The following is a 12,187-nucleotide window of genomic DNA, read 5'->3' on the forward strand; positions in this document are numbered from 1 at the left end:
TCGATGGGTGGGTATTACTAGTGCATAACTGAAAGAGATTCACAATGTATCTGGCTTTAAAAATTACAGTTGAGAATGGTCTGACTGTTCAGCATATGTGTGCTTGAATTATTTGAGGCTTCCTTTGAAAAGTATGTTTTGATTTTTGTTACTTTTAAGATCCAGGAGCAATACTGTACATTATCTTCATTTTGCCAAGCCCAGTCATGGGGTAATAGATACTCTTGATAAGTATTCATTGTTGAATACATTTATGTTTCCATTTTATTTGTAATGTATTTTCAATATTTTGAAAATTAGGTGACAATATGTTGACTGCTGTTTCTGTGGCCAGAGACTGTGGAATGATACTACCTCAGGATAAAGTTATTATTGCTGAAGCATTACCTCCGAAGGATGGGAAAGTTGCCAAGATAAACTGGCATTATGCAGACACCCTAACACAGTGCAGTAATTCATCAGCAATTGACTCAGAGGTAATGTCAAGAACAGTTTCCCCTTTTGAAGCTTGCTTGTTTGAATTTAGTCTGAAAAAATAAAAGGTGGTGCATTAAATAACACAACACAACAGAAAATACATGAAAACAGATGCCTGGGTCATCTCCTCAGAGATTGATTCATTAGGACTAGGTAAGACCCAGGTACCTCAAATTGTGATATTTAGCCAAAGCTGAAAAGCACCATTTTAAAGTATGAGAATCCCAGATATTTATCCTATTTTAATTTTTTAAAAAGATTTATTTATTTATTTGAGAGAGGGGAGAGAGTGTGCGAGAATGGGGGGAGGGGCAGAGGGAGAGAATCCCCAAGCAGACTCCTTGCTGAACTAGGATCCTGACGCAGGGCTTGATCCCACAACCCATGAGATCACGACCTGAGCCAAGACCAAGAGTGGCCGCTTAACAGACTGAGCCACCCAGGTGCCTCTATCCTATTTTGAAAGTAATGATAAAGGATGCAGATGGTCCATAATATTTAGTCCATGCATTATTTCAAACCGAAGCTGATATTTAGCCTTTTTTTTTTTTTTTTTAAATAACGACTATAGGTAGATTACCTTAAAACTGAATTCCTTTTACTTTTAATAAATGTTAAACTTTCATTGTTTTATGTAAAATATCAAATGAAAGCATTTAGTTTTAGATCAAATATATATATTTATTTTTTTTAAAAAAATATTTTATTTATTTATTTGACAGAGAGAGTAGTACAAGCAGGGGGAATAGCAGGCAGAGGGAGAGAGAGAAGCAGGCTCTCCTGCTGAGCAGGGAGCTGGATACAGGGCTTGATCCCAGGACGCTGGGATTATGACCTGAGCCGAAGGCAGATGCTTAGCCAACGAGGCCACCCAGGTGCCCCAGATCAAATATATTTAAAATAGGATTGTATTACTTGTTCTGGCTTCTTAAATACTGTTTTGAATGTTTCATACACAGGCTATTCCAATGAAACTGGTTCATGATAGCTTAGAGGATCTTCAGGTGACTCGTTACCATTTTGCAATGAATGGAAAATCATTTTCAGTGATATTAGAACATTTTCAAGACCTTGCTCCTAAGGTTAGTGACTTGGGCTTATGTATGTGTATGTTCACATAAATATACTGTGAACAATATTTTAAAGAAATTCATATTTTTTCCAGTTGATGTTGCATGGCACTGTGTTTGCTCGTATGGCACCTGATCAGAAGACACAATTAATAGAAGCATTGCAAAATGTGGAGTAAGTATTGGTTTTTTTATATTTATGGATTTTAATTTCATTTTCAAAACCAGAAAGGTAACTAATATTTCATGTATATAGAATTGTCACCTATCAGATAGGTGAGAACTCTAAAGTGTCTTTTTAAAAGAGGCTCATGTGCTCACTTATTTAGCTAAAGTACAATATCCACAATTCCTCTTCCAGGTAATATCTGTAAGATAGAGTTCATTTACTCAGCTTGTAGAAGTGACTTCATAGTTTCTGTACTAAAGACTGTACAAACCCAAGACCTTTGCTCTAAAGATTAGGAAATTGAAATACCAGATGATAAACTGACTTGCCCAGCTTGTGACAGAAATGGGACAGTAACCTAGGTCATTTGACTTGCAAGCTGGTGCTGTTTGCAGAGCAACATGCCTGTGGTCCTTGTGATAAAAAGATTCATTAGTTCCAGTGGGGAGGTCTCAGTCTGTTAGCTCTTCATAATAACATATTGGAGAAATCTTAAGTTAAATGTTGTTTGTTTTTAAAAAGTAATCAAAATCTTAAGGTAATTTTTGTTTCTCAGTTACTTCGTTGGGATGTGCGGTGATGGTGCAAATGATTGTGGTGTAAGTATGTTTTTGTGATTTATAGTTCTTTCTTTTGCCTAAGTCACATTTACAAAACTTAACCTCTTTTCTTCTTCAAACCGTTAGGCTTTGAAGAGGGCACATGGAGGCATTTCATTATCAGAGCTCGAGGCTTCGGTGGCATCTCCCTTTACCTCCAAAACTCCTAGTATTTCCTGTGTGCCAAACCTTATCAGGTAGCACAAATTGAAAATGTTCCCATTATCTCTTTGTGGCGTGCTCTATTAACATAGAAAAAAATTATCATAGAAATTAATATGAATTTGTTGTAATGATATATTAGTATATTCGATCTCTAACTTCATTAGCAACAGGTTGCTACTCTTCATTTCTTTCAGTTCTGCTTTGGTTTAGTTCTTTTGGTAGAAAAGTGCTTTGTCGTAGCTGTTGAATGTTGATGTTCATCTCTCAAGATATAATTGTGATTTGGAAGAGGAGCTCAAAATGCTTTTATTCACATGCTAACATTTGTTTTCACAGGGAAGGCCGTGCTGCTTTAATGACTTCTTTCTGTGTGTTTAAATTTATGGCTTTGTACAGCATTATACAGTACTTCAGTGTTACTCTGTTATATTCCGTAAGTACCGACATTGCTTATAGAGATGGTGCTTTTGTTAAGGCATTTAAACCAAAAAGTTAGTATGTATGCATCCACTAATTATGGAACTTACATAACTAGCATATATAAATTTTCCTTTAGTTTATTATATAGCAGATTGAAAATCTCATTAATCTGGAATAGCATTTTTCTTTAAGGCTGACAACTGTGGCTAAAGCCTTGTGAATAAAAGATGATTGTATTCTCTTTTTTGCTTTTATAAAAGTGCAAATTGGGCATCTTTCTTAGAACTCTTCAAAATGTCAAGCTGTGACATATTTCACATTTGTAGTTAACTCTGCTGTACATTTACAGAAAAAGGCCAGAACGAGAAAGATGTTTCAGCAGTAGGTTGTAGGACTTTATGCATTTGGAGAGAAAGTGTAAACAGTGATGTCCATAGGTACTCCATCAGAGTTTATAATTGAAGTGATCTCACTTTAGAATTTTCTCAAAACAGTAGTGGCATCCCAGGGAGTTTTTATGAAACCATCCCTTTTCTACCATTTGTAGAAAGGATCAGGAGGGATGGTGTTAGGAAGCTTTGAGATACTAATTTCTAAGAGTGTTGAATATTATGAGTAAAAGCTTGTGTTTTCTTTTTGTGAAAAAACTTAAAAGATTTTTATTGAATGAATTTTTAGGAGATGCCTTTTATATTAATCAGTTGTATCTTTGCAAATATATATTTCACTGATATCAAAGGCAAATGTATTTTAATTTTTAAGCAGGTCCAAATGTCACTTTAAAGTTGTCATTATTGGTGGTGGGGGGGAGTGGCGTGGGGAGACTAAAACGAAGGAGGAAAAATCTACAACCAGGGGAAAAGATATAAAAACAGTTTCTGAAAACTAATTATGTTTTAAAAATTACTTCTGTAGATCTTAAGTAACCTAGGAGACTTCCAGTTTCTCTTCATTGATCTGGCAATCATTTTGGTAGTGGTATTTACAAGTGAGTAAATCACTTTTATTATTGATTTAAAAGCATATGAAATTCTGATGTAACTCATTAAACTTTGGCAAATTTATATCAATAATTATAACACAGTGCATACTTCTTCAGATTCCCTGTAAATGCATTCTTTTACTACTAGTTGTTTTTATTTGCCCTAGTTGTTTTACTGTTCTTTCTCCATCTTTTTCTCCCACTGAGCAGAGGGCCCAATGTAGGGCTCCATCCCAGGATCCTGGGATCATGACCTCAGCTGAAGGCAGATGCCTAACCAACTGAGCCACCCAGGCGTCCCACTTTAGTCTTTTTAAATCCAGAATATTACATCAGCCTCTTTGGGGGGCATCTTGATGTTGACATTTATGAAAGAAGAGAAACCAGTTATATGAATTTGTCTGGTCTGATGTAGTCTCATTAGACTCAGGCTGTGAATTCTTGGCAGGAATATGGCAGAAGTGATACCGTGTCCTAGGTAGAGCATATGAGGAGACAGAAGACACTGGTTTATTTTGGTCTTGGTGATTGTATCAAAATAAATAATAATGTAATGGGATATGACCCGTTTAATCAAATAAAACTCAGTAGGGAGAGAAGAGAAAGCTCTTCCTTAGAGTAAAGTGCAAACTAATAAATATAGAAGGTTTGATGGATATAGAGCATGGAAAGACTCTGATCTGATTGACCTTTTAAGCCAGATACTTCTTTTCTGTGCATTAGAGGATGCTTATCAACATCTCTGGTCTCTACCTGCTAGATGCCAGTAACACTCCCCCAGTTTTGACAACCAAAAATATTTCCAGACATTGCCAGATATTCTCTACAGGGCAAAATCATGTTGGTTAAGAACCAGTGAGTTAGACAATCATTAGGGGATACTAAAACTAGCAAGTGAAAGTTTAATGAAGAACAGGTTTTTTACATATCTTTTTACAAATTAATTACAAATAGAAAAGCAGAAATGTTATAGTAGAGAAACTTGGTGTGGATATCACCTTAATAAGTGATCAAAGCCTTTTTGGGTTACTGTTTATATAGCTTTCAACCTTTGTTAATGTCTTCTTTTTTTGTGTGTGTTTTCATAAGAGGGAGAAATACGTATTTTCACTATAGCTTTTCAATTAAAGATTCAGACATCTTAAACATATAAGGATGGTAATTAATGTTATAGTTTATATGTTTATGTTTAGTATTCTTTTTACTTGTACTAGTATTTCTCTGAAATTCAGCAGGCTAATGTAAAAGTACTTGTGGGGCACTTTTGAAAAAGCCTAAATTGTTTACTTTTATAGATGACTTAAATATGTATGACATCTGGTTTGGGTTTTGGACATTTTTCGTATTAAAGATTTGTTAGACAAAAATGAATTTAAGTTCCTAAAGGAATCTGATTATGTATTTTATAGCAACTAATTTAGATAAAAACTTCTCTTTTTCTCCTCAATATAGTGAGTTTAAATCCTGCCTGGAAGGAACTCGTGGCACAAAGACCACCTTCAGGTCTTATATCTGGGGCCCTTCTCTTCTCCGTTTTGTCTCAGATCATCATCTGCATTGGATTTCAATCTTTGGGGTTTTTTTGGGTCAAGCAGCAACCTTGGTATGAAGTATGGCAGCCACAGTCAGAGTAAGTTGGTCAATACATTTTAAAAATCTGTGTGAAATGTTTTAGAATTTATGTAAAAGTTTGCAGACAGCTTGATTAAACAATTAAAATTATTTGGCCTGTATTTGACTTTATATCATGGTAACTCCTTTTATTTTTAGGAAAGATGGTCAGGCATCAAGGTAGTAATGATATCCGGATATTGGACCAATTTCTTAATTAGCTACTGAGCCTTGCTTTCTTTATCTGTAAAACGAGAAAGTTGAAATTAATCCATAGTCTCTTCTAAACCCAGAATGTTTGTGCATCTAAATTTTCTACCCCAAATTTAGGAAATGACATTTTAAAACCTAAAAGAACTTGTAAAAAAGCACTAAGTGCTTCTCTTATTTATGGGTAGAGTGTTCTATCAGTCACAAATTATGATAATATTAATTAATTAAACATGTAAGCCGGGGTGCCTGGGTGGCTCAGTCAGTTAAGCAAGTGACTCTTGATCTCAGCTTAGGTCTTGATATATCAGGGTCGCAATGCAAATTCAAGCCCCCACAGTGGGCTCCACGTTGGGTGTGGAGCCTACTTAAATTTTAAAAAAACCAAAACAAACCACCAACAAACCGCAAAAAACATGTAAGCTATTCACTGAGGTAATTTTGTAGAATTATATTTTTATTATATAATATAATTTATAGTTTGCTTGATGAAGGGAGCAAAAGTTGTCTTCAAAAGTTTTAGGAAACTTTGAGAAATTTAACATTAATGTTTGCCTATATGTACATGTAAACACTGCAAATGCAAAGGAATAGATGGAATTGTTCTGGAGAAGCTTTCCAGAATTCATTTGTAGCAGATTAACATTTTGTTACTACTTGCCTGTGCTTTCGTAGTTAATGTTTTAGTAATGGGTGTGATATATGTTTGACAGTCCTGCCCAGCTGGAAGTAGAGCTGAGAGAGCACCACAGCCAGAGAATACTGAGGGTCATCTCAGTGCTAAGTGCTTTGCTAAGTGCTCATTTACATGAGTCATCTTGCTCATTCCCCACAGAAACCCTGTGATGGTGCAGGTGGTATCCACCCTTACACGCCAGGAAATGGGGGCTCAAATTTAATATTTCCCCAGTTAAGCTAAAAAGTGGTAGAGCTAAGGTCAAACCTAAGGTCTGTGAACATTTACTATGTTAAAATTACTCCCCAAATTTGGTTTCTTTTCTTTAAATTTTAATTCCAGTATAGTCAACATACAGTGTTATAATAGTTTTTTTTTTTTTTTTTTTAAGATTTTGTTTATTTGACAGCGAGAGAGGGAACACAAGCAGGGAGAGTGGGAGAGGGAGAAGCAGGCTTCCCGCAGAGCAGGGAGCCTGATGCGGGGCTCGATCCCAGGACCCTGGGATCGTGACCTGAGCCGAAGACAGACGCTTAACGACTGAGCCACCCAGGTGCCCCTACTTTCATCCCCAAGTTTAAAAAGTAAGAGGGGCTTGTTAAATATGAAGTTTCTTCTAGTTTTTTTTAACTGATTGGAATGTGACTAAGGAGAAGAGACCCTCAACACTCCATTGGCTGTTCTATGTATTTTACCTTGATATTGTTGGATCTTTTCCTATAAAAACCTTATTTCTGTTAATGAAAGTGATTCAAGACAGTTAAGGTAAAATTGGTTTCTTTTGAGAAATGAGTATTGTATTTAGTAATATAAAAATGTTTTGTGTTCTAGTGCTTGTAATACAACAAGAAGCCTATATTGGAATTCTTCACATTTGTACAATGAAACCAATCTTGATACACGTAATATACAAAATTATGAAAATACCACAGTGTTTTTTATCTCCAGTTTTCAGTACCTCATAGTGGCAATTGCCTTTTCAAAAGGAAGACCCTTCAGGCAGCCTTGCTACAAGAATTGTAAGTTTGGCATTTGTGATTTTTATCCTGCTTCCTTTCTTTAAAAATAATGTAAGAAGAGTAGAGTTGAAGCTTCTTTCAGAGTGAAATAGGTCTTCACAAATAGAACGAACCTAGTGATTTAGATGTTGATAGTCTTGCTTTGTTCTCATGGTAGCTGCCACTCTAAAGTTGGAAATTGAAGCTACCAGTTGTAAACATTCTGGGTTTTCACATCCTATTGCTTCTGGCTCCAGCTTTTATTTTTACAGCCCATTGCAGACAGAGTTAGAATTAGAAATAGGAACAGAGGTTCTTCAGTTGGAACAGTGGGTATTATACTTTGCTTCTGGGTGGTCTGCACAGTGCCAGCTGTCTTTTTCATCATTTTTGACACTGGTACAGACATTATTCACCTGGAATTCTTTGTGTCACCTTTGCATCCCCTGCTGAAAGGGTCAGTAGCATGGAGTCTTGTGCCTATGTCGACTCATCTAACTATGGCAGTAGGAGATAGCATCTTGATTGATCAAAATTAGGGTTTATGGGGAAAAAGTCAGTTACTATATATAAACTGCTAATTTTTAAAAAATTGAGAATATACTAATTAATATGTGGGGTAACTTAATTATTTTCATAAAGAACTTTCAATTTTTGCAGTATCTTAGAATGAATAGTAGTTGAGTTTACAAAGCATTTTCACATTTATTTATTCTACACTACATGGTTTGTAGGTCACATTTTATTACTCTCTATTTTGGACAGGTAAGACTATACAAGTATCAATAATATTGAAATCTGTTTTTACTTTTTTCTTTTTTTAAAAAAAAACTCATATTGGGGAGCTTGGGTGGTGCAGTTGGTTGAGCCTCTGACTCTTGGTTTCAGCGTGGGTTGTGATCTCAGGGTCATGGGATCGAGCCCCACATCAGTCTCTGCGGAGCGTGGAGTCTGCTTAGGATTCTCTCTCTCCCTCTGTCCCTCCCCCTCCAAAAAAACAGATGTTGGAGCTGGGGGGGAAAACCAAAAACCTGATATTATCTAACAAGTAGAAACTGTATTACTGAGAGCCATATTGGAAGCATGCTTTGGGCCAAAAAGCCTTCCATAGAAGGTCAATCACTTCTTCTAAGAGTACTTCATAACTAAAGTTAAGGTTGACATACATGTTTTATTTTTAGTTCCATATTTTTAAATTTCAAGGAAATATTTAGCATGCCTAAGGGTAGCTAAAACATCTGACATCTGTCAGAGAATAATGCTTTCTTTATATAAGAAAACTGGGGTTCAGACTGTTCAATAAGCAAGACAGCCATGTCACTAATTTTAGAGATCTCAGTAAATCTACCCTATCCATGCTTCTCCAATTAAAAAAAGAGATTATTAATTGCCTATTTTTTAAAATGTATATTTGGTATTATTTGGAAAACTTCAAAAAATATTAAAGGCTTTGTATTCCCATTTAATTTTGTATTAAGATATTTTATATTTGCATTTAGTTTCAAATTGACTTGAATAAATAATAAACTCAGTTTTTGATCACTGGACTATTTTTTTTTTTTAATGTAGTATAAAAAATTATGTTTTAGTGAATATATAGCCACAAAACCTTTGTCCTGCATATAAGCAGCTTGTGTGTGTTTGTTGGTGGATAAACAGAAGTGCATGCTGTCTTAAAACATGCCTTCTGAAAAATAAAATAGGAACACTAAACACAAACGTATTTTGCTAATTTTCACATCTTGTCTCTTGGTCTGTCATTGGAGCCCCTTAATCTTGGAGTAACTGATGAATAAAGAAAGGTGGTAGAAAAAAAAGAAGTGACAGAAATAAAGTCTAACTGTATAAAGTAATATACAGTATAAAGTATAAATAAAGCTGGGAATGAATGGGGAAAGGTTAAGGCTTTACTAGAGCTGACATTAGCTTTTCATTTTCTCCTTTAGAATTGACAGCAGTTCTTTGTTAGGACTTGCTGGTTACTGTTCTCTGTATCTAAACAGTGAAATGTATTAAACCTGTCTTGAGATTATTGTCTTTAAAAATTAATCTCATTCTTAGGCATTTCAGGCATTCTCATCAGAATGTTTTTGTTCTCTTCTACTGGTTGGATTCTGAGTCAAACTGAATTTCAGTCTGCGGTGACCCACTTTCAGCTTTAGCTTAGTCCAGTTATATTTTCTCCTTTGACCATGCTATCATTTCAAGGGCCATGAAGATATGGACTCAGTTCTTACACTGTCATTTAACTAGATGTGATCTCTTGGGATTTGGCTTCGGTTTTTGCTACAGTTTCTTACTTGCCTCCTATAACTTCCTGCTTGTGACATCCAAGTCCTTTCTCAGTCTGTGAAGATACCACTATTGAACTGCCAGTATCTCCTCCTCTACAGGGCCTCTGCATTTTTTCCTGTTCCCCTGCCATGCCTGAATTGGTTGGAACAGATACCTAGAGGCCCTACAGGATAAAGTGGCCTTTCAAAGACAAGAAACTGAGTTAGGAAGTGGCGTTAGGAATAAAAAGATTTGAAACTTGTGGTTATAGGTCAGAAGACCCCAGTTCATATTTTTGAGGAAGGAACAGCAAGAGAAGTATATATCAAAATCATGAACGAGTATTGTAGGTTTATTTATTCTATGTAAGGTTTTATTTTTGAGTCACATACTAAGGGGAATATAAAGGAAATCCTTTCTGGTGCCTGGTTTTGATGCCATATTCCATCAAGACCATCTGGTATCATTAACAAATCTGTGATGCCATAAGCTGGGACATATTTAATAATAACTTGAATTTACAAATACTTTGCATTTTAAGGACCAAGTCTGCTCTTTTGTATGGTATCCTCATCATATCCTCATCTTATTAGTTAAAATACCTTGACTCCTAAGGGCTTGTTCATGTTCACACAGCTTTGTGGTAGAATATAAATTTTTAACTTCAGGAACATTCTCCCCTGATCTCCAGTCACTACCAACACAGAATTTGTTTTGATTGCTGTCTTCTGGTGAAGAGTATTGCTTGTACTTAAGTAGCATTGCTAGGACCGTCTAGGAGTGGAGAGCACAGTCTACTAGAAACTCCATAGCTTTCGAAAATGAATACCTGATTTTCCCATTCTTGGTTTCTCTACTGATCTTTTCATTTCAGTGGTTATATACATCTGCCAGCCATGCACAGTCCCTGTCAGACTCCTTTTTCTCCCCTGGCTAAACAAAGGAGAGGTTTAATTACTTATTTTCTGCTTCACATGGAAATCTTGGCAGGTTTTTGGAGGTGTGATCAAAGGAAGTGGCTCTAGGAGAAAGACAGGAAAATTTGACAAACACTGTTGAGGTGGATGTAAGAAGTCTGTGAGCCTGAGTAAAAAAATGTTTTCTGGCAACATGTCAGGAACTAGATTGCAAATCTGTTTTGCTTATAGCTGTAAAAATGCAGTAAGATTTGGAAAACATTCAGTATGGGCTATTACTATTTTGAAATAACTTTTTCTGTCTCCATGTCTCTCTATTTGTATTCTGGCATTTGTATTCTCTGGCTTTTGTATTCTGACCATTTCTTCTTGTCCTTTTTCTGATTTTGTCTTTTGTGTGTTTCTGTACTTCCAACTAGCACTTTCTAAATAAACACTTTTTCTTTAACTGACCACAATAACTATTTGAATTAACTTACATAATGCTTTGTTTGCTACATTTATTGAACAGAATGTTATATTTCGTGTTTACAGTTTAGTAGTGTGTTTTAAAAAATAAAAGTCTAAGAAGAAAAAGTTTTTAAAAATCTAACATGGGTACCAAATTTTTCATCCTGTTGGTCAGTGACTCATAATAAAAGTTTCCCCCTTTGGCATGAATGTTAATATAACTTCCAGCCTAAGTTGTTAGAACAATAAATATGTATATTAAATATATAAAACAATATATAATATAATGTTATTTCTACAGGACAGTAAATATTGGCCTATGGTTTTGAACTGACATACTAACAGTGTTTATATTTATAAATGACTTGACTCCTACATTTAAAAATAGTATGAGATCCCTCTTTTACAGTCCATAAAATAGGATATTAACTTCTTTACCCAATCTGAAGGCTTTATCATAAAATTTTGGTTTTACATGGTATTAGTAAAATTTAAGTTTCAAGATGACCTCAAATAAGAACTTGTAAATAAATATCCAGGCCAAAAAAAAAGGAAAAAAATTGGGGGATATTATAATGGGGAAATTTCTGAACCTTAAGGCTCATTATCTAAGAGTATGCTTGTATATGTGCAAATGTATGCATGTATGTACACAGTTAACAAAATGGCCATAAGCGGGGAGTTTTATTTTTGAGTTAGGAAAGTAATGCAAAGTACTGCTGGATTGAATTTACCATTCCTAGCTACTGCAGCATGCGGGTTAGCCCATGTTTAAAACAGTAAATCAACTCAGTTTCTGGGTTTTAGCTAACATTTTCTGTGGAATTATTTTTACAGAGGAAGTCATTGAGAAGGTGGGATTCACTTAATAGAAATATAGTCAAATTAGAATGCTTCTATTTAGGATTATAACATACCAAATACTGGGAATAAATGTTATTCAGTACTTTTATAGTCAACAGTAATTAGAGCATACATGTTTTAAATGATAATCTCATTTTGCTCTACATAGTCTAGTCTCCTGTATTTGAATTATATATGGGCTTGATTATCTTATAAAGTAGCTATCTATCTGGGAAAAATAGAAATAAATGTCCATAAAGGTCTGTCTCCTATTTTTATAAATGCTGATTATTTCTTTATCACATAAATGAATTTTTTGGGCCTAA

General features: G+C 35.1%; 1 protein-coding gene across 4 annotated transcripts in view; it reads left to right on the forward strand.

The window, feature by feature from the left end:
- The window catches only part of ATP13A3 (ATPase 13A3), a 95,531-nt gene that overhangs the window by 66,442 nt on the left and 16,902 nt on the right, over nucleotides 1–12,187 (forward strand). For all 4 annotated transcript variants that reach the window (XM_064580088.1, XM_045903138.3, XM_045903140.3 and 1 more), the window contains 9 exons: nucleotides 301–476; nucleotides 1,437–1,559; nucleotides 1,643–1,722; nucleotides 2,273–2,315; nucleotides 2,403–2,512; nucleotides 2,817–2,913; nucleotides 3,816–3,888; nucleotides 5,335–5,512; nucleotides 7,211–7,398. In XM_064580088.1, coding sequence (XP_064436158.1) covers nucleotides 301–476; nucleotides 1,437–1,559; nucleotides 1,643–1,722; nucleotides 2,273–2,315; nucleotides 2,403–2,512; nucleotides 2,817–2,913; nucleotides 3,816–3,888; nucleotides 5,335–5,512; nucleotides 7,211–7,398 — 1,068 coding nt within the window. The remainder of the gene's footprint in view (nucleotides 1–300; nucleotides 477–1,436; nucleotides 1,560–1,642; nucleotides 1,723–2,272; nucleotides 2,316–2,402; nucleotides 2,513–2,816; nucleotides 2,914–3,815; nucleotides 3,889–5,334; nucleotides 5,513–7,210; nucleotides 7,399–12,187) is intronic.

The sequence above is a fragment of the Mirounga angustirostris genome, unplaced genomic scaffold (assembly GCF_029215605.1).
Source record: "Mirounga angustirostris isolate CCGP_5_RB_7025 unplaced genomic scaffold, mMirAng1.0.hap1 SCAF_1, whole genome shotgun sequence".
In the NCBI taxonomy this organism is placed as follows: domain Eukaryota; kingdom Metazoa; phylum Chordata; class Mammalia; order Carnivora; family Phocidae; genus Mirounga; species Mirounga angustirostris.